This window comes from Embiotoca jacksoni, unplaced genomic scaffold, assembly GCF_022577435.1.
Source record: "Embiotoca jacksoni isolate LCO1_2020_lvr unplaced genomic scaffold, fEmbJac1.0.p SCAF_16, whole genome shotgun sequence".
Classification (NCBI taxonomy): Eukaryota; Metazoa; Chordata; class Actinopteri; family Embiotocidae; genus Embiotoca; species Embiotoca jacksoni.
Window position 1 is genome coordinate 12016554 of NW_027185296.1, and position 23593 is coordinate 12040146.

Consider the following 23593-nt stretch of genomic DNA (forward strand, 5'->3'; position numbering starts at 1 on the left):
CCTGCAGAGCACAGAGATCTTTTCTGTGTGCAAATTTACAAAGTGGAAGACAGGCTAAGGAATAGGCAAAGAGATTTTTCAGGCGTTCGTGAACAGGAGACAGACATCATACACATCACTTGGGACCTCGTTCCAAATAATATCATGCAAGCTATGATTACTATGGGAACCAATGTACAATGTTTGATGTCTTTTGTCCAATTTTAAGGGAAGAATTTATGTTATGACTGTAATCACTGAATCTGAAACACTGATCATTGTTAGTAGGCTGAGTCCAGTATAACTAACTTTAAGGGGCCACCTCTTCATACATGCGCATAGTGTTCTATACTTTGAGGGTCAGGAACTTCCAAGAGTTTATAATAGAATTATACAAGATTAACAGCCTCAGAAAAAGAAGAACCCAAACATTTGCTTAAAGAAAAGCTAGGATGTGGACTATGAGTTAATATTATAAAAACAAAAAAAACAAAAAAAAACAATTTTCAAGATCATGTAGGACAGGATGAAACATTTCTGCCACATTAAAGGTTGTGTGAGATAACTTGATCATTTCTTTGTACTTCTACTTATAGATGAAATATCAGAAAAGCATTTTACATGTAATTTGCAATATGAGGTGTATGTTTGCCGTACCACCTGCTACATTATCATTCATGGCCCTTGGCTAATTCTAATTACCTCCATTAGTGGTATCTGCAGATGAGTGAAGTGTGTGTGTGTGTGTGTGTGTGTGTGTGTGTGTGTGTGTGTGTGTGTGTCATCAGGATTTCCTAACGAAGACAATGGTGTATTTTTCTCTTCTGAACAGTGACAAAGCAAAGGGGCCACATAGAGGTTGAGAAAGCCGCACAGCGTTTTAATGTGAAGGCTGTCAAATGCACTCCCCTTGGTTTTCACCTTCTGAAGAGCACAAGGCCTTATCGGTTTAATTGACTCTTTATCTTTTTGTTAATTTCCCCTTTAGTGCAGTGGTTCGCAATCTACCTTTTCATATGTCATTCTATACTGACTTTTGCATGACTTACAGGAAGTGGCCACATAGATTTCATAAAAGGCAAATTTCTTTTTAACAACGCTGTTAAGGGGCTCAGTTGCCAGTTAATTGTTGTCATTGCCCGTTAACCTCTTTGATATAGTTTGTTAACCTCTGTTACAGTCTCTAACCCCTTTCCTCTTTCAAATTAATTACATAACTTTATATCTATGCTTTGCAAGTAATGGCAGCAAAAGGATTTACTCTTCACACAACCCAAAGCGTATGCATGTGCATATCGAATGAGTAAACTACAATTTGATAATGCTGGCAGGAGTTTAAAGACTTTAGTCTTTACAAAGGCAAAAAGAAAGGACTTGAGGAGAGCAGGATTTAACAGTTTAATGCCTGTCGTCTTCCCCCTGGTGTGTGTTGGTGCTCTTTCCATTCCAGTACACTTGCGACTGTATAATGAATAATGTCGATGTTGAATTAGCATGTAGCTGTCGCTTTGGCTCTGGTGCCTGCCTTGTGACAGGACCACCATAGCATAGGCTGGTATAAAGAGAGGGGGCTTCTGCTGTGATTTATTAACTGCTAAAGCCACAATGAAGTGTGCCCACTGAAGCAATAATGCAAACAAATAGGGCCAATGCTGTCACTGTAAATTCAACTAGATGTCGACCACTGACTAGAGAGGGTTAATTATGCAAAAGCATTTGATTTTTACAAGACACACGAGAATGTTTTTAAGGATGTACACTTGGAGGCAAGATTAGTCCACATGCTGCATCATTGTATTTTTAATCACTTCAAAATACAGTCTATTTCTCACCAAGGGTTTGTTGATATTTTGTCATGTTCTTCAATACAGAGGAAGCAATAAAAGCAACAATTACTAAACACAAATTATGTAATGACAGCTTGGTAATGTTAGTACCGCATATTTTGCAGTATTTATATTGTAAAGCCAACTATTAAAGCTACATTTATAAAATGAGCAACTATTTGCACAATTAATTTTTTTTTATGTTGTTATCATTATTGAATCATATTTTATAAAAACTGTAATATGCCTGATGCTCTTAAAATTGTGATACGATGAATACAAAATATTATTAATGCATTTTTGACATTAGCTTTAACATTGTTTTTTATTTTAAGGAAGACGGAGTCTTGGTAGTTACAAATGCAGTCAGTGTTTCAAAGTAAATGGAAGCTAATGTGACAAACCAATAACAATGTTGGATTCTAGTAGGGCTGTACAATTCTGCATAAAATGAGAATCATTCTTCTTTTGCTAAGAATTAAGATTACGATTCCTTCCCATTTCTTTTCCAATATAAATGTATACTGCTTTCATTCACCTGATATAGAAGTCAACTAATAAGGGTGCCTAATATAGGATATTCTGGTAAATGAATAAAAATAACATTATTAATGTTATTAATGATAACTATTGAGATTAATCAAGAAAATCTTGTATATTTCACACCAATCGTATCAATGAAATGCTACGACTGAGTCTAATTAAATACTGATGACTCAAAATTTTCAAAAACTACAGACTTCAGATCCTTTAATATCATTGACGAACCTGACAGAGACGATTAAATGGTATTTAAACAGCAGGCAGATCATTACAACATCTGCTAGTTTTCCCTTCAGCTTCCCTTGCTGTCCTGTGAGGTACTCTTCATATAATTACCAGCAGGCAGGCAGAACTCAGCAGGATATGATACCTGCATATCAACTCTGGACAACAGAAAGGGAACACTTCATTTTAATCAATGAATCACTTAACAGAAAAGCAATCAGTTTGAATCTCCTTTAGTATTATTTGAGGTAGTGGGAGCTTGTTTTGATGTCACTGATGTCCTGAATGAATGAATGGAGATCAATATTTTTATTGCAATTATTGTGCAGCCCTATAGACTCCAGCATTTGCGTGCATCTGATTGCATGGCCAGAGTGACCAACTTACATTACTGAAGGCAGCTTTTAGAAGTCAGCAAAATGCCTTATCTATAATCAATTTTAAATATATCAATTTTTATCATCTATCCAAAATGCTTCCTCACATTACTTCTAAAAAATGTTTGGTCTCTTTTTTTTATATCTGATAAGTCGATGAATATTACTCTCCACTTCACATTAGCAAAGAGAACAACAGTAGCCTAGCCTATAAGCTGTGAAGTTTGAATTCAAGTGGAACATTGCATACATCATTCTCACATTGGAGCAATAATTTAAATTTAGAATAAAAAGTGTCAATCCTAATGGATATATTTTGTTGTTGTTGTAGACATAGTGGTTGTTGATGCTTATGCTAAAAACAAAGACAGCATTACTTTCTGTGCACCACAGAAAACACTGATTCGAAAATGTCACTGGTTCAAGTCTTTCTCGTCAAAGAGTTATTGGATGTGAAACTAGGCAGTTGTTGATGTGCGTGGGCAAGCTGTCACCTGACTGAAGTGTCAGTTTTGGCCGACTCTTCCTGTGTTGCCACCCATGACGTAACACTGCGGATTGTGATCAGCATCTGTGTGCAGAATGGAGGGGGTTTCCAAAGGTCTCCACCAGTTTGAACTAAGGTTTCCGATCTCTGTCAGAGGCCTTTATGTTTCACTGTCCATCTCGCTAACTATGACAGAACAGTCCAATGTCATTAATTAAACATCAGGCTTCGCCCCAATCACTCGAATGTTATGACAGGCTACCATGCCAATAGTCCCTGTTGACATGCCTTCAAAAACTAGAAGGGGATTACATATGATAATGATTTTTGACAGCCTGTCATTTTTCTCTGTTAATCTGATAGGAAAAGATATCTGGACGGCAGAGCACGGTGTGCTGTAACTCTGAGTGTTATATTGTTGTGCCATAAAAAAAATGAATCATTTTGAAGATGCAGTCAGTGTCCTGGAAGAAATCTTAATCCCCTTGACAAGCTTTTAAAACAATCCCAAAGATTGTCACTGACTCAAAAGTGTATTTTTAGACCCAGATCTTGCTTGTATTTGCTGTCAATTTTAGTATTTCTCACATATGAACTCCTATCAAAATGATAGAAGAAATGGTGTGACAATCTGTAATGGACCTGTGTCCTTCCCCAATGACAACATATCTCCAAAAAAGATAGCTACAGTCCCCCAGGTTGCCAGACCCACTTTTGTTCCCCTCAGAAAGAGAATACAGAGTTTATTCTTTGGTCCTTGTTCAATTCAGACGTGTTAAAAACAAGCAACAAGGGGGGAGAACAATGTTTCTCTCCCCCAAATAGGAACGTAAATTATCTCTCAGCATGATGTTTTGAGATGATCCGCAAAGAACCAAAGCTTTTTTCCTCAGCTGTGTGGAAATTAAATACAAATTCCAGATAAACGACCAGACAGTTAAACATCCACCTCTGCAAAAGCCAATTTCCCCGGCTTTTATTAAATATCGATTTGATTTGTAAAAGGCCAGATGTTGAGAGGTCAAATAAATGTCATGTTCTCCCATTCCGGAGTACTTTCCTGTTCTTCTCAGTCGGTGACATTTTGTCTCTCTGTGTGTACATGGAGCACTAAAACCAGCAACCATGCTGTCCCAATTGGATCTATGCAGAGATGTGTCTCCTCTTTAAATATACAACTTTCTTCACTGCATTAGAATCCAGCATTCTGCATGTTATTCATACATTTATTAAAGACCAAAGCCAATATAACTTTTTTTTTTCATCAACGCACAGAATATAGCAGGGCAATAAAGTGCAGGTACATGCCTCCTTCTGAGAATTGCTTGTCAACATCAGGGGGAATAAGGCATTGTCTGACAACAGGCTTTCTTTGAAACACCACCAAACAGAAATGGCACCCATATAGGTCTCCAACCTGAGAGCTACTCATGTTTATTAAAATTTATTCACATAAGCTCCCCTGAAACCAGCTGAATAAGCTTATTTTATGTGAACAATAACAAATTAATACTCGACACGCACATCTTAAACTCAACAGCATGTGCATGCTTTTTTCTGTATACTTTTAATGTGAAAAGTCACTGCAATAAGCCGACCAGCAACTTTGATCTTGACTCAGTGACAGACACTTGCTTTATGGCTCCGGCTCCATTGCCGCTGTTGCGGTGCAGGCAAAAATATTGTATTTATGTTATTTACGTACTTTATGAGCACCCATTTCTTTTCAGCTCAGTGTGAGTCTCTCTTATCTCTGTGATTTTTACTACGAGCAGAGCTAAACACTGCCTGTCCTCCCACTTTTACACTGACACGGTGCGGAGGAGACACATGTGAAGGAGAGCACTTGTTAATACACCATACATAGCGTTGTTCTCTAGAACGGGTTAAAAAATAAATCATTAAAATATACTGAAATGGATCGCCAAATATACTTGGGCGTCCGTCAATATACCTTGGGAGCCTGCCCAAGTAAGTCTATGTGTGGAAACATTGCATATCGTTTGAACCTTCATTGAGCTGAAATGGTGGGTAGCTCACGAGTTGGAGACCCCTACGTGAGAGACATACAGAAAATGTGTGTTCACCAAGGAGAAGTGGGGCCCAAATCACACACAGATAATTTCGTATCCAAGGGAGAGACTCCAGTGTTTGTCTGCGGGTGGCCAAGTCTGATGAACGTACTGGTGAACTTTCACCAGTACAATTGAACAGGGAGTTCCCAGCAGACTCAAGTCTTGAAAAACATTAGGATAAATCAATTACGCTGCCATTAGCCAATAAAGTGGCCCTCACTGAGTCATGTAATTATGACCCAGAGCAAAGGCAGTTTTATGGAAGCACATTATCCCTTTCTTTTCTTTATTAATTTTAGTCGTGTCAGATAATCCATCCATGGTTTTAATTACGTGCTTTAGGTTCAGGGTGGAATAAATAAATCATCATTGTCTTCCATTACTTCAGAACACTGCAGGTCTGCAGATTTCTTCAAGTAATTGAAACTACCCATCGCGAGACAACCAATTATAACCCTCATGTCTGTTATTGTTATAAGGACCATGATTTGTCAGTTTTGCCACTTTAACCCTACTCTAAGCAAGTGCTCACCTGATTGTATGATAAAAGGTGGCAGGAAGAGCTATCTAGCTTGTTCTCAGCTTAGAGGACACTGTATAAGTGTCACAGTGTGCTGTCAATGAGGGATGACAGTACACAGGCAACATGGTATGGTGTAATGTATTGTTCTTTCTTGGGTCCCTCCTGACAGATGCTCTCCAAGACATCTGGATAGGCAGCAAGAATGGAGCTGGAATCTGGGCTGCGTATGAGCAGAGGATGTGATGTGCAGCTGATTAGTGAGGGCATACACGTCTACAAACAAGGCTTGGGGATCATGTTGGAGTTTGTCTTGTCAGTTTTAGGCACATTTACCTTCTTATTTTGAGCACAATGGTTTTGAATAACCTGCAGTGCTAAAGGTAGTAGTTTGCTTTCCATTTTTGCATGAGCTTTCTTGTTTCCAAAAAAAAAGTTTCCAAGAGGTCTCCCCTAAGAAATGACCTTCTCGGCATGAGTGCTCTAAGACTGATGTTGGAGGAGCATCAAGCCAAGAGAAATACACACTTCATGAATGTTAAGCTGGAACTTGGCAGACTTAAATTGAATCATTTTTTGCAGACACTGAGAATGTTTATGTTCCCTTTTTATCTGATAGTCTGTGCAATTTATGAGTTGTGGAATGCAGTCTTTGCTTTTGCTGGAAATCTAAGAAAAGCATTTTTACTGTGAATTTGCGTGCTGCTGTTCTCATGCTTTATTTGGACTTCACCCCTAATTAAGGCATTTAAAGCTTGCTCCTCTCAAAAATACTGAAAGTAAAAACAAGGATTTTCACCTCAAGGATTCTATTTTTTTCAATCTATGCGCATAGCAAACGCAGGTCTAACTTCTGCGCGTTCTGTACCATTTTTTTTGGTAATTTGGTGAACACAAATGCAAGCGCATCTGGTGCGACATGGCATAGTGGTAAAATAGGAGGAGTAGATATTTAGAAGCCGTGTCACAGCTGACTTCAATAATAGATAGATAGAAATGGAAGATAGATAGATAGATAGATAGATAGATAGATAGATAGATAGATAGATAGATAGATAGATAGATAGATAGATAGATAGATAGATAGATAGATAGATAGATAGATAGATAGATAGATAGATAGATAGATAGATAGATAGATAGATAGATAGATACTTTATTAATCCCTCAGAGGGAAATTCTTATGTTACAGCAGCATAAAAAAATGCACATTCTATACAATAAAATAAGATAAATAATAATAAATTAACTAAACCTAAACAACATACAAAACAGCAGTGCAAGGGAGTTATTGTTGTGTAATAGATTTTGCCAGAGGTGATTTATTGTACAGTCTTATTGCGGTCGGCAGGAATGATCTCCTGTATCTGTCCTTCTGACAGCGGAGCTGGAGGAGTCTATTGGAGAACGTCCTCCTCTGTCCCTGCAGCAGGTGGTGAAGAGGGTGGTCCGGATTATCCAATATGGATAATAGTTTGTTCAGCGTCCTCCTCTCCACCACCTTTTCCAGACTGTACAGTTTGCAGCCAATGATGGAGCCAGCCTTCTTAACCAGTTTGTTAAGTCTGTTGGTGTCGCCGGCTCCAATGCTGCTCCCCCAGCAGACTACGGCGAAATACAGTTCACTGGCCACAACAGACTGGTAGAACATCTCCAACATCTTACTGTACACATTGAAGGATCAAAGTTTCCTCAAGAAAAAGAGTCGACTCATCCCCTTCTTGTAGACAGCGTTGGTGTTGGTCTTCCAGTTCAGTCTGTTGTCATGGAGACACCAGGTACTTGTACTCCTCAACCATGTCCACCTCCTCTCCCAGAACTCTCAGCGGTTGTGGAGCCGTCGCCTTCCTCCTGAAGTCGACCACCATCTCTCTGGTCTTGGCCACGTTCAGGAGCAGGTGATTTCTTCCTGCCCACACCACAAAGTCCTCCACTACTGCCCTGTACTCGTCCTCCTGTCCATCCCTTATACACCCGACCACTCCAGAGTCATCAGAGAATTTCTGCAGATGGCAGGACTCCGAGTTGTACTGGAAGTCAGTGGTGTAGAAGGTGAACAGGAAGGGAGACAGAACAGTTCCCTGTGGAGCTCCAGTACCACTGACCATCGTATCAGACAGAACACCGCCCAGATGGACAAACTGTGGCCTGCCTGTAATCAAAGTGGCTCCTCTCATCCCCTTTAAGACAGTTGTGGTGCAACATATTTTCAGTTGCTCTTACCTAAAACCTACATGCACACACACACACAAAACAAATGTAAGCAACACACAAGACATAGTTCTTTTCTTCTGTGCCTTGGTATATATCTATCTTCTAACCTCTGTGTCCTCCAGCTGCTTCCCCCTGCTTTTTCCTGCCCCCAACTAAGTCTACCCATCATGGATAGAAAAGGGCTGAGCTATCCCTCCAGGGACATGATCCTCTAGTTTAGTCTACTATTGTCAGTTTTGTATTGGCTGAAGAAGGAACAGACCCATTTGTTATCACAAAATGTATGGTCCTACAAGAACGGGCTGATTGTGTTTAATTGGCTTGGGAAGAGGTAACTAATATTATAAATGACTTATGAGAACTACTGCCCAGTGTAGGAAGCAGTTACATAATATTAGAGAAAGGGCAAAAACACATATTATTCACGCAAAACAGTCACTACTTAAATGTCAAAGTAAACAAATAGCATTCATCCAGTATATTGAAATCAGGTGCTGGGATTATGATGAGGAGTGAGCATAAGTACAATAAATTAAGCACACTTAAAGCTCACAATACAATTAATTTATTATCAATTAAATGAATTGCATCTGGGGCTTTCAATGTGCATAATTTTCTTGCCATATATTAGCTAAATGGCCTAAGATGTGCATGCATTTCCCTCACCATTTGTACAATATCAAACTCCTTAGCCTTGCACGGCTGGGAAGAACACTAAACCTAATGAGTAAGTGAAAAGGATTTTGAATTGTTACCCCTTTTCTTTTTAATGGCTATTCATTTGTAGTTAATCTAAGTTGCCTTATATATTTTATGGCTGAGATTGGCTACTCCTGCATGACGTCCAACAACTGCCTGATTCACATCAATAGACAAGAGTCATCTTGTTTTTAAAATGGTGAAGCAAATCAGAAGATTGCTTTAAAAAATTAAAAAACATTATCTTAAAATCTTTTGAAAATGATTTATGTTAGTGAGATGAAATACGTATGACATCCACCAAAGCTGTCAGTGGGATTTTGGATAGGTATGGTCATGTGCACTTTTGCCCACTGAAGTCAAGAAAATAGCCCTCCTCTGCACATGGAAATGCAGTTCACCTGAAAATTTACATCAGAATTGTACTACAAGACCACATCTTTACCAACACACCTTGTTGCACCCATCTTGGCTCTTGAACCACAAAAATAATCTTGGCGCAAGCTCGGAAATAAAACCTTTGCACTGTACATGCAAATATGGCTGGTTCTGCACCAGCTTTGAACAAGTACAAAACAAGGGCCTGAATTTACCTGCAAGCAGGATTTGTGACATCCAACAATCTGGAAGACAGTTCTTGTCCAGAGTGCACAAGGGTGATGGGGAAATTTGAGGCCTACTTTGCACATTCGATTTTAGAAGTAGGAAAATTTTGAAATATTTACATAATTCAGATTTTTTTTTTTTAAATTTTAAACATGGAGGCGTTACTAGGTCACTGAGCTTTTGATATGGGAAAGCCAAGCCAAGTATTTGTTTTGAGCTTCAAACGTTTAGAGGTTGGTACTGAACTTTTATGGCAACAACCAAATTGCTTTGGGATGTGTTGAAAAATGCCTTTTCACTCAGTTTCAACTTAGGTAAGTGAATCTAACATTAGAATGCCTCATATTACTCTTTTTGAGTTTTTGGCCACATATCTGTCCGAGTTCTGTGCACTGCAGTGACACAACTCAACCCTGTGCACAGCCGGCTCTAGTATCTACTGATATCATGTGAGGCATTTCAGGAACATTGGTAAATTGTAGCTTTTAGTGAAGACATATGGGGTGTTTGTTAATTGTAGCAACAGAAAATAACCTGGTTTACACTTTAAACTCTAAACAGCATGAAAACTAAAGATTTGTGCTGTAATGTATGATGTAATTCCCTTTTCTTCAAATTCAATGATTTTTTTTTTAATTTAATAATTTATAAAATATATCAGTACTGGTATCCAAAATATTTGAACAATACCCAGACCTACAAAGTGTCTGGAGTGGATTTGAATCCGTAAATGTTATGACCCATTTTCAATTCAGTGTAACTCCTTATTGTGTACTTTGTACTTTTTTCTTCTTTCTACTATGAATTGTTTTCCTATTGAAAAATACTTGCTCATTGTCCTCCATGGGATATTCTGGTGTGGTCTCATTTTAACACCTGCACTATTTTTATATTTATGAGGTGGCAACCGCAGAAAAAAAGCGTGTCCCTTTGTACTGGTGAGCATTTAGGAGCTGGGGTAACAGCAGACTGCTGCTGATGTAAGTTAACTAAAGCAGACAGGCGGGTTTAGAGTTTCTGGTGGAGCAGGGTTGTGGTAGGGCAGAGGTAAGGAGGGAGTGAAGTCATCCAAGATTTTCCCCTTAAAACCCATCTATACATTACCAGAGTGATGAAGGGTCTGGGTATTGAGACCGGATGTTTATGCAGTCCTGTCATCCTAAGAGACCCCCCTCCCCACCACCACCACCACCTTCACCTTTCTCCTCTAACACTCCTCCCACACTAAATCTTATCTGCCGCTGAGCCTGTGGCCTGAACCCCTAACCTCCCCCTAAGTTGCCATATTTACATTTCCAGTACACTTAAAGGCAGAGGTGAGGGTGAATGAAGGAGCCCCCTCCTCTTTCCCTGGTAGTACAGCAGGCCTCATTCTCATCCCAGTGACCCCCTGCCCAGGCCTAGCAACCCGGAGCTCCGTCTAGGGTTAATGCACCAAGCACTCATATTGTCTCTAAATTAATGAAGTGATCCTGCCTGTCCCTTCTCATTCAATGACAACTAGCAAAATGACAAGTGGTAGCATTTTAAATGGCTATCAACACTTGCAGGGTGCAAAGTCAAAGAGTCAACGTTCATAGAGCTGCGGCTCAGGCCTAGTACAACGTAATAATACCAGTTGCTATCGATGTGCTTTCGATGTCCACTCTGGGATCAATTTGGATCCTAGCATCACCTTGCTCCACACAGGAGAAGGGCTTTTATAATGAAATGGATGGTCCTCAGATGGAGGAGGAAGAATCTGAGCCTAGGAGTGTTTTCACCTCCGAAAATGGAAGGTGGGACTTGGATATCCTAAAGAATGGCAAGGGAGACCTCTAGTGGAAGGAAGGGGTAACCATCCAGATTTTTGTTGATACCAATCAATCTCGTTTATTGTGCCAGGCAGAAAATATTGATCCATCTCACTGCATCATGTTGCTTGATAGAAAGCATCCTTTAGGGTTTTGGGTCTATCACAGATCAATCCCCTTTTCTTTGTACCTTTTTACTATATTCTGGCAAATCAAGTCTATTTTAAGTCTAATTCAATCTCAAAAACATCTATCCACTCATCATCTTCAAACATGCCATGTTGGGCATTTTTTAAAGAAGATGCAAAAAGAGTTATTTCTTTCCTAAAACAACAACAAACAGATGTTGAAGTATACATTTGTTTGAAACCTATGAGGAGACAGCAGCAAAATCCCTGCCCATATGCCCTTACACAACCACAGTTGTAGATCTCTCGGCTTCAGCTTGTACAAAATGCAGCTGCTTGGCTTCAATCAGAAAACAAGATCACATTACCCCTGTTTCAGCCTCTTTTCACTGGTTACCAGTTAGTTTTATAATTTCTTTTAAGATTTTACTGATCACCTATAGCACTTCATAGTGCAGTACCCACCACCATTTCACAGTTGTTGCTACCATACAAGCCAGCCAGGTCCTCAGGCAGGATTCTGCTAGCAATTCCTAGAGACTGGCTCAAGACTAAAAGTGATTGGCCTTTTGTTAGTCAGGGCCCCTCAACCCTGGACTTCCCTGCATAAGAATCTGATGCTTACAAGATCAGTAACTTTTTTGAAATCACTCCTCATAGCTTATCTTTTTAAAGAAACATTTTATTAATTCCAAGCACACCTTTTTCTCTCTTGCCTCTAACATATCTTACCTGTTTTGTTGTTACAGTTGTTCTGTAATATTTTTTTCAGCGGATTTCATCTCTTTTATTTATTTTTACTTGGCTAAGGCCCCATAATATTTTAATGCTGAAAATATGTTGTGAAGCACTTTGTAATTTTGTTTTGAAAAGTACAAATTAAGTTTATTATTATTATTAGAAATATTTTAATTCCCTTTTTTCATACCAGACCTTAAAGACACTTAATGAGTAACAAGTGTCTCCTTCTCTGAGCAAATTATATGTCTGCACTCTTTCCTCTCCCTTCGCCTGTGTGTCTGTCTTTGTTACAACATACGGCATAGCTCACACTGAGGTGGGCGCAGCGCAGCAGTGTCAGTCGTGCAGTTGGGCTGCTTAACTGACAGCTTGTGTGTCACGCTGCTGCAGGTGTGACCTTTATGAATGACCTCTGACCCTCTCCTGTCAACGCAGTGCTGAGCATTCGTGGTGCCCAGGAGGAGGAGCCCCCGGATCCCCAACTCATGCGGCTGGACAACATGCTGCTGGCAGAAGGCGTGTCCGGTCCGGAGAAAGGCGGAGGCTCTGCAGCGGCAGCGGCTGCAGCTGCCGCCTCAGGAGGGGCAGGGACAGAAAACTCAGCAGAGCACTCAGACTACAGGGCCAAGCTGTCCCAGATCAGACAAATCTATCACACAGAGCTGGAGAAGTATGAACAGGTGAGAACAGCTGACCTGACTGCATATGTAAACACCAGACATGCATTTACACACTGTGGAAATGGCGTACAGTGTCATCAGATTTTCTGCTGTGTGGAACTGGCTCAGTTCTTACATTTGCAAAATCAATTTTTATTTATACTGTGCTATTCCTCAGAATACACAGTTCTATTTTTGTATTTCAGCTTGTCAAAAGTAACTCAAAAGTTTAATACTTTTTTCTGATGTTTGTCTCAACTATTTGAAACTTATTTCTGCAGTTAGAGCATCCATTGATTATCTATACCCGCTTTATCCTGAATAGGGTCACAGAGGAGCTGGGGTCTATCCTGGCTCACTTTGGGTGAAGGCAGGGTACACCCTCAACAGGTTACCAGTCCATCACAGGGCCAACACTTATAGACAGATGGAAACAAAGACCATTCACACCTAAGGGCAATTTGTAGAATCACCAATTAACCTGAAGTGCATGTTTTTGGATGGTGGGAGGAAGCCAGAGTACCGAGAGAGAACCCACGCAGGCACAGGGAGAACATGCAAACTCCGCAAAGAAAGGCCCAGGCCTGGATTCAAACCCAGAACCTTTTCGCTGTGAGGCGACAATGCTAACCACTGCACCACTGCTAGTTATTTTTGCAATAAATCAACTAACTTTTTAATACACATTGTAATAAAAGAAACAACGAAAGATGTAGTCCTTGCACAAAAAAAATACAAAATAATTTCACAGGACAATCATATTTACTGTATTTCTCAGGTGGTCCAGCTTCCCTCTTCTCCTTCATTCTCTTGAACTTCGTAATGCAGATTTTTTCCTCCTCACCGCAGCAAGATGAGTCTTAAATCAAGTTATAACCCATGTAGAATCAAACTGTTTCCTCCCTATACATCATGGTGTGTAAGGATTCACTTTGCCCAGAATAGTAAATAGTCCATCATATGCAGCATGTTGTATATGCATGTGTTTTCCAAGTATAGCCTTTAAAGTCATTGAAAAGGAGGGAATCGTTTCCTCTCATTGCCTTGATAACCATTGCATTTATGACAATGGCATCTCTTTCGGATAAATGTCAGTAAGACAGATGAACACACAGATAGACAAAGCCTGACATGGTGAAATCTAGAGAGAGATTCGAATGAGAAGCAGAAATAAAAAAGAGACAGTAAGAGACACAGAGTCGCAGGGTACTATCGTGGCAGATTCTCGTCTGGTGTCCTGGAGAGGGATGGGACGTCTTAGCATATTCGTCTCAGCGTTGGCTATACTGTGAACGTGTGTGTTTGAGATGTGAACAACAGCTGTCACTGGTTCCTCTCAAGATCCTGCCATCAATATTGTTGTCAAATAAGAAACATATCAGAGCTAATATCCCCTCTTTGCGCTGTGAAAGTTTGTCACAGATCTACATTAAGCATGTTGACTGGATTTTAGATTTTGCATCATCTGTGAATTCAAAAGACTGTATTGAGATGTTATCTGCAGTTTTGCTTGACTTTCAAGGGACATTTGCTCCTTCTCATGTTCCTCTGTGTGTGTTTCATCCCCACAGGCATGTAACGAGTTCACTACCCATGTGATGAATCTGCTGCGGGAGCAGTCACGCACACGTCCAATTTCGCCCAAAGAGATAGAGCGCATGGTGAACATTATCCATCGCAAGTTTAGCTCCATCCAGATGCAGCTCAAACAGAGCACTTGTGAGGCTGTCATGATCCTGCGCTCCCGCTTCCTCGATGCCAGGTGCGTGTCTATGTTTACATGTATGTGTGTGTACAAAGCATACATGTAGGAAATCTGCCAATTTACACAACAGTTCAAATACCTTATCATGTGCTTTCCCTCACAGCCTCATATACATATGAATGGCTGATGTAGGAGGCCTATCATGCTATCAATATGCTCTAACACATCCTGTTTTTGCTGCTTACCACACATGCTAGGATGGTTTGCATCTATGGATGCCATTTGGACCCAGCAACACTGGCCAATAAGTGTTCCCTGCATGCTCCATAACACTCACTGTTTTCCACTTTTCATGTAATCGCTTGTTCTCTTTGATGCGTGCTTTGGATTTGCATACATTTCTCCAAGGATAAATCTCACTCAAAGTCTGAGTTGCAGGCATAACATTTAAATGAGGCATGCGCTCCCTTACATAGCTTCCTATCTATTCTCTTGCAAATGATTGTGGTGGTGTAGCAGGGAGGGTAAGAGGAGAGCTTTCACTGGTTGAGAGGCACAGCCATGCTTGGCTCCGCTGATTAATCTACTGGCTGCTTGAGCCCATGCTGTGTGCATTTACATATTCTCATGCAGGCTTTTGGAGCGGGGGACAGAGATTTTAGCACAAATCTCTTCACCGGTGGATACATGCAAAGAGATTTTACAGGGTTCCCCTCCAGCTTATGTAAAGCCCTCATTAGATGTGGCACATGCAGACCTGACCTGATATGTGCAAGAGATGGAGGGGTCAGTCAATTCATGGGCATCAGCAAATGATTTCTGGCTGTTTAAAGGTGTTTTGTTGGCAGATATTGCTGGGTTTATTTTTATATGCAAACCATGAAAGCATGTATATTAGTATTTAATAATGGAGCAGTCGTTTTCTGTGCTGCCCTTCATAACGCTGGGATACTTTTGCCGGAGCTTCACATGCGTGTTAACTATTCGTCAAAGTTATTCTGTAAATTTGAAGTCAAATTGATGAAAAATAGTAAAAAAAAAAAAATAAATAAAAAAAGAATGCCAAGCAGAGTAAAACAATGCAACAATTAATAGAAAAATAAGACCAAAGCAGGAGTACATAGTTTTTTCGAATAAGCTATCTGATTAAGTTGAGTTTTAGGAAGCAATTTAAGCTAAATGAAGATGCACAGTTGGTTCACAAGGAACCAGCACATCAACAATATAGATAATTATGAAAGTTTAGAGTTTATAAGCGAATTCTGAAAATCAATTCTCATACTCACAGGGAGCCACTGTGAGCATAAGAGTGATGGGATCTGATTTCTTAGAGTAGGGCAATTGAAGTTGTGGCCCGTGGGTAAAATATGCCCACTTTGACATTTTCTGTGGCCCACAAGAAAATGCCTGACATGTAAGTGATTTGATAAATAAGGAGCGATATCGGAATTCGGTTTTAAATTGCCGCGGATGTTAGATCTTTAATATATATATATTGGCAATATTGGAACAAATGCTAAAAATTGGAACATAAATAACAACAACAAAATAAAAATAATTAAAAAAATGTTTTTAAAAAAGTGTCATTAGAGCTAACAAGCAGCATCAGTAAGAGTAGCAGATTATTTTGACTGTATCATAAACAGGCTTATACTGTTTTGCATTCATCTTCTATTTTGCTATCTGATAATAATACCATAAAAGATGCACAAGATTAGTGTATTCCATGTACTAATATACTGTATGTGGTAACATTAAAAGTTATTTGTAACTGTTAATTGACGAACATTCCAAATGGCCCTTTAGCCCCCAGTGATCTTCCTATCGCGCTGCTAGAGATCGTCAAAAGTTTTTACCAGAGTTTCAGTACCTAACAAACTGGCTGTGATGTGAATGTTGTCACTCATAGTGATAAATTTACAGAGCATTACTACCGGATTCTACATTTCCTCTATAAGCTCTAGGGAGAATTTATGTGTCTTTCAGTTTATTGTTTGTGGTGTTTAAGGCCCACAGCTATACTGTTTTGGTTCAGTTTCACCTCTCTCGTCAACTTCATAGCTGTTTTCACAGTCTTTTTTAGTGAAAAAAAAATACTAATCACCCCACTGCATGTTATCTGCCTCCCACCACACTGACGACAGACAAATGTAGCAGCTAGCTTTGAACACAATAGAGCATTTACCGGCTAAATAACCAACTAATTCCTTCGGAATAAAGTAGCATTAATGTTGTGTGTCTGCAGGTGAAACCTTTATGTTTATAACTGTATGAGATGGCCCAGAGTGACCAAACAATGAATTGATGCAGGTTTAAAGAATATAAATAATATTAAACTACTTCCAAAAGAGTTGGGACGCTGTGTAAAAAGTAAATTAAAAAAAAGAATGCAATGATTTGCAGATGATGTAAACCCATATTTAATTAAAAATAGACCAAAGGCAAAATATTAAGGTTGAACAATTATGAAAAATATCTGATAATTTTGAATTTGATGTCAGCAACTCATTTCAAAAAAGTTGGGCCAAGTTCATGTTTACCACTGTCACATCACCTCTTCTTTTAACAACACTGTAAACGTGTGGGAACTGAGGAGACAAGTTGCTGTAGTTTTGAACGTAAAATGTTGTCCCATTGTTGCCTGATATAGAATTTCAGCTGCTCAACCGTTCTGGATCTTCTTTGTCAAATGTTTTCAATGAGTGACAGGTCTGGACTGCAGGCAGGCCAGTTTAGTATCTGGACTCTTCTACTATGAAGCTAAGCTGTTGTAATACGGGCTTAATAAGGTTGGGCATTGTCTTACTGAAATGAGCGAAGCCCTCCCTGAAAAAACACATTGTCTGGGTGGCAGCAGATGCTTCTCCAAAACCTGTATTTATCATTCAATTATTTTTTTATTGCAGTGAGCCTATAATTCTCATAAAACAATACAATATCCATTTCAACATTTGATATGTTGTCTTTGGTCTATTTTTTTTTAAATAAATATGGGGTTACATGATTTGCAAATGATTGAAATCTCTTTTTATCTTCATTTTACACTGTATATTGTCCCAACTTTTTGGGAAAAATAGGCTTTGGAATTAGTGTCTTGCAGTTGCATGCCTCCACATATAATATTGCACACACTGCTATCAAACGTTTTTTTTTAAATGTTAGCAAACACTGGTTTTTTTGTTTTTTTATTTGTCTATAATTAATAGTATTAACTAAATGATAAGTATGTTCTTTTATTACCACAGCTAATGTTTTATTTCAGTTGCTCATAAATGGCAATGTAGCAGTTCTGGGCCAAATTGTGCTCTCGAGACCTGACAAAGTATCTCAAAGCAAAATTGAAAGTTTCTAGTGTGGCAGCGATACTCACAATCACAATAATGTGTATCCAAAGCAAGACGAAATAGACATAAAGAGACCATTCTACCATCAAGCTAACATTAAGCTTATAAGATACAGTTCAGATGATTGGCTTGAATCACAGTAGCCTTTTGTAAACCACTTTTTCAATAATAAAAATGTTTAGAAGGTCTAATTAGAGAAGTGTCAGTTGCTGCCTGGAAGATGGCCATGTTTTCAGATGAATCGAACTTTGTGAATAAATCCAACGTCATAGTTGCAGTGCAGGGAAACTGTAATGTCTGAGATTGAGGCAATGGCTGCATGTGATGTCAATGAAACGTATCATTTGCCAGAAAAACAACTTGCTTGTATAACAAGGGCTTTGTTTTACTTGTGACTTTTGTAACTCCAAAAATCATTATCGTTGCAGACGGAAAAGACGTAACTTCAACAAGCAGGCGACAGAGATCCTGAACGAGTATTTCTACTCACACCTCAGTAACCCTTATCCCAGTGAGGAGGCTAAAGAAGAGCTGGCAAAGAAGTGTGCCATCACAGTGGCCCAGGTACACCACAGATCACTGCCACTTCACTCCACCAGTAGGAACACCACCACACAAAACAGTGCGATGAAGACTGACTAATCTGAAGCAGCTGTGAGCGTCTCTGCAAATAACCTAATAATAGGTATTCTGACTGGTATAAGTACAGACAGCTCCTCTAATCTTCAAGTAGTACCTTTCATTCAGACAACAAAGGACTCAAAGTATAAACATGCCATGTCATACATTTTCTTGTAAATCAGACAAAGCTATTTTTTACCACTGACACTGTATTTTTCTTGAAGTAACTAAAGCTAAGCACAACACTGTTGTCACATTTCTTGTTTTTCTCACCATATAGTGGACCATATTTTCGTGATACCCACAAAATAATGTATAAATACAGTCCAAGTACTTTTACAAACTGCAACAAAAATGATCAACAAGGATATAATTTTATCAACTAATTTGTCTTTTGGCTAGTCATCAAACAAGTGAAAACAACCTGGACTTAGGTAAATTGTGGTTGTCATTATGTTTAACGTTTTTGACAAAGCAACAAATAGATTAATGAAGAGCTATTTTAAACCCTGTATCACAGTAATTAGTAAATCCCACAGCTTCTGAAAATGTGGGCTGCAGTCTGTCAAGGCATGTGATTTACTATACATCTTTCATTAACTTATCCAACATCTAAAGACATTTGAGATGTTTGTGCCAATGCTGCTGGCAACAAGAAGAACAATCTTTGCATACTGGTACTCAAGTTGTTTTAATCATGTGAGAATTGATAATAAGGAAAGCAATGACAATGCCATAGCAAGCAGCCATTTTGAATCCATCATTAGAGAATGGATTGTTTTCTCAATTGAGTTCATTAATTTATGAATTTATTTATTTAATGTAATGGTTTGAGGATGCAGCTGTGGAAGCTGTTCCGTACTTGAATGATTTGTAGTTTTGGTGTTTTTTTGGCCATAATAAACAGGAACGTTTACCTACTCTGTCTATTACCAACTTTACAGGATTGATTTGGTTTTCATTTTAATGTTGTTTATCATTAGCGCTGGGATTACCCCCCTGGCTTCATCTGGGAGTCCATTAGCCGTAATGGGTGTTAGTGGATGTTGAGTGATTGGTGTTTGCATGAGTTCTGATGATAGCTGCAGTTGTGGTGACATAATGAGACTGTTATTGGCAACCATTCCATTTTGGCACTAATGCACCAGCCTATACAGCCCCTACCTCTGACTGCTTGCTGCAGTGTAACGCATGCCATGAAGGCAATGCAAGCTAAACATTGCCATGATTTTTCTGAGAGGCTCTGTATGGTAATATTTCATGAGAAATAAACTTTACTCTCTTGTTTGTCTGCTCAGGTTTCCAACTGGTTTGGGAATAAAAGAATCAGATACAAGAAAAACATTGGTAAGTTCCAAGAAGAAGCCAACATGTATGCTGCGAGAACTGCCGTGAATGCGGCTAATGCATCCTCACATGGAAGCCAAGCAAATTCACCCGCAACTCCAAACTCTGCAGGTGAGACAGGAAGTCCCTGGCTCTGCTCAGCTAGTCTTGTTCCCCCTCTCTGTGCATTACTACAACTAACCAATTTGAGGCTTTGTCAGTGCTGATGCTGATGATTTGTAAGGGATTACAGAATTAGATTTTCCAAGGAAAGGCAGTTCTTGTACATAGAACATGCCTATCACCTGGTAATGCACCGTTCCTATATTAAACAGGTTTAAAATATTTCTCCTAAAGAAGTTGTGTCAAAGATTAGCCAACCTGAGCCCCATGCCAAGTCCTATATCCTTATTGTCCTAATCATATTCTTCATGTATGCATATTTAACTCTGTATCCGTCACGGTCTGTACTGATATCAAAGGATAGGTCTGGTAATATTCTATATTTTTCATATAGTGAACAAATTAATTAAAAAGACAAAACCAATTAAATGATCCCACTCACCTTGCCTTAGAGCGTCACTGTTGTCAATAAGCCACACCGTCTTATTTTCCATGTACACGCACAATGTAGTTGCGGTTTGTTTTTAGTCAGTCCCAAATACACCTTCCGGATGTTCTAAATTCTCAGTACGAAATAACTTGTGTAATGATCCGCAGCAGAAAATTGTTACCAAAAATTCTCTTATTTAATTGTATTTAAGTTTCGCTTGCTAAAAGCTACACTGCCCAGAGGTTTTGAGAAATTACTCCTTCTCAGTTAAGAATGAAACTCTATGTTTGTTACTACTGTGTTTGTTACATCCTGATTGATGTGACATCATCAACGGGAATGATGGTCCTTGGGCCACAGAAAAACATGGATTGATAGGGAAGAGTAAAGAGAGTCATATTGAAGCCACTTTCTTGTGTTGAAGAAACAAGAAAACCTCATTTCAAATGCCACTGACATTTTTAACTCTGTTAGAATTCAGACATTACAACTGGAAAGTTGAAAACAAAATTACATTAGAAGAGAGCATTGGAGAATTTAAATAACAAGGTATGATGCAAGGTATTATGTCAGAAGTAACTGCACGGCTTTGCACGTAGTAGTCCTGCCTAGGAGCTGTGTTTTTTTCTTCGTTCACAAAGTAAGTTTTCTAACTTTCTATAAGAAACTGAAACCTTTGTTTTAGTGTTGTTTTGTGTACTAATTTAGCACCGAAACACACTTGATTTTTTTCACAAAGACAATACAAAAAATGCTAAATGAGAGTTTGTCTTGAAACTTGAAACTTGAAAATATCTAGCAAGTGAATGTTGGTTAGCATGTAGTCTTAATGGCCCCAATTTCAGTCACGATAAAAGCCATGTCCCAATGTCTGAAAACCAAAACAGAAAACTATACACAGTAAGTAGTGAGATGACATCACACATATGCTAATTAGTGCATGACATACCTGGCAACATTTAGCAAGTGGTTGGCAACTCTGATTTGACTCAAGATGAAAAAAATGGTTCGTTTTGGTGATAAAATATTTTTTTATGTAATAAAGTAATAAAAAATATTGAATAGTACCAGACTTATACTGTATATTAAAACAACAATGCAGTACTTTTGAGAAATGTTTGTATTTGCTCTCCTACTTTGAGTCGATGTCATTGTGGGTATTTAGCTTAAATAAACTGTCCCTCACATGCCACATCCTGTTAAATTAATGAGCCACCAAACTAATCCAAAAAAATCACTCAAACAGTTTGAACTGATAGAAGGCGAAGCTAGCTTTGACCCTGTTCTGCAGTGATAAGTGAAGCTAAACAGCTCAGCCTTCACCTGTACCTTACCCAAGGCATTGTATTTGACACTGTAAGAGCAAAGAAAATCACAATTCTCTTAATGTTGGACTGGTTCTTTATTTCTGTAATTCTTTTTTCCTCAATATACAAATTACCGCCCTATTCAAGTGTTTGGTGTTAAAAAAACAAACACATATAACACAGCTTTTCTGTCCTCATATGTCCATTAGTTTCCTTTTGGCTCTGCTCCTCTGATCTAACAGAGCCTGTCTGGGTGCTCGCTAACCTCTGCATGCTGCTCTTCCAGGCTGCTTCCTGGACGTGCTGAATTGCTTCGCCTGCTTGCTCTCTGCTCTCTGTGATTCGACTGCTCCCCTTTCCTTTCAGGTTCTGCTGGCTCTTTTAACATGTCAAACTCCGGGGACTTGTTCATGAGCGTGCAGTCTCTCAATGGGGACTCATACCAGGGGGCTCAGGTGGGAGCCAATGTGCAGTCGCAGGTAGGGCATCGAGCAGAATAGAATATCATTATAGGGGCTGGTCCACTATTTTTCCACTCAACCTTTTTAATGGAAGACTGTTTGACATATTGTCACACATTTTCATACACAGATGTAACAAGTGACTTAACTAATCTTACCCCCACAGAAAGTATCAGAACATTTTTGCAGCTAATGTTTGCCTGCCAAAAACAATTACAGAACTCTGCTAAATAGCTGAAACCAACTCCTACCAGAGTTACATTAGATAAAATGTAATATTATTAATTCAGTTTAATTAGCTAATTATAATTATACAAACAAATAAATATTTATATTTAACAAAATGTAACACAATAATCAAACAGATTTTGGCTTTTTACTCAATATGGTGTGATCAAGATAGCAATGGTAGTTTTACTGCTCAAAATTGTTTAAGTACAGATTATACAACAAATAGTTCCAACTCATATTGGTCAACTATACATTTGGAACATGCTCAAATCACCATAAAGTACACCCTACTAATTACTTGAAATATCACTACGCCTTCTCAATGGGAATATATAATTGAAATTGAATTTCATATAATATGCAGTATAATGTTGTTTTTGCTTGTTGTTAACCATTTGGCAAAATCGGGTTTCTTTTGATAGATTTTTTTTGCTCCGAGCACCCATACCGTAACACTACAGAGGGTCGCGCACTCCTAGTGGCGGCTAGCTTGAGCAGCAATGTTTTAACACATGACACAGTGCTAAAATCCTAAAAATACAAAACTCCATGGATATCTTCTTTCCGAATATCAGTCCATACAATAGTACTGTAAACCAAAATTACTAGCTGATTTGCATCTCAACCTAAATAAGCCTTCATTAAGGTTTTCAATCCCACCTGTTTTTTTTTCTGCTATGACAAGTCAAAATATCTGCTGTGAAAAAGGACTAAACCCACAACGCTTAGTCTCAAGGACAAAATATTTGTCACAGTCCACCAAGTGAATAGTTTTCTTTCAGATAGAAAACTAAAACATTTTATTTTTCCTGAATTTCTTTTTGTATTTAATTGGACATACATACATGCATCAGTGTATTCTTGTTGTTTCTCTTGTTGTCTTGTCAGCCCTCTGTTTTTTCTTGTGCTTCGCTTGTAATGACTCTAACCTTGCTTTGTCTGCTGTTTCTTAATGTTTCAGGTGGATACCCTTCGCCATGTTATCAGTCAGACAGGCGGATACAGTGAAGGACTCACAGCCAACCAGATGTACAGTCCGCAGGGCATCAATGTAAACATTTGTTTTTTGTTTTTTTTCTCTCCCTACCAATTATTTCAAAGCCATAGGGCTCAGAATGCCACTTAGAAGAACTTGTCTCCGCTCCATGCTCACCTATTTGATTGCTCTGGTAT

General features: G+C 38.9%; 1 protein-coding gene across 3 annotated transcripts in view; it reads left to right on the forward strand.

The window, feature by feature from the left end:
- The window catches only part of LOC138199054 (pre-B-cell leukemia transcription factor 1-like), a 70194-nt gene that overhangs the window by 41721 nt on the left and 4880 nt on the right, over positions 1–23593 (forward strand). The window contains exons 3-8 of one of the 3 annotated variants that reach the window (XM_069150960.1): positions 12649–12893; positions 14444–14634; positions 18350–18485; positions 19841–20000; positions 22095–22207; positions 23382–23471. In XM_069150960.1, the coding sequence (XP_069007061.1) occupies positions 12649–12893; positions 14444–14634; positions 18350–18485; positions 19841–20000; positions 22095–22207; positions 23382–23471 (935 nt within the window). The remainder of the gene's footprint in view (positions 1–12648; positions 12894–14443; positions 14635–18349; positions 18486–19840; positions 20001–22094; positions 22208–23381; positions 23472–23593) is intronic. The other 2 variants (XM_069150961.1, XM_069150962.1) reach the window with 2 other exon arrangements.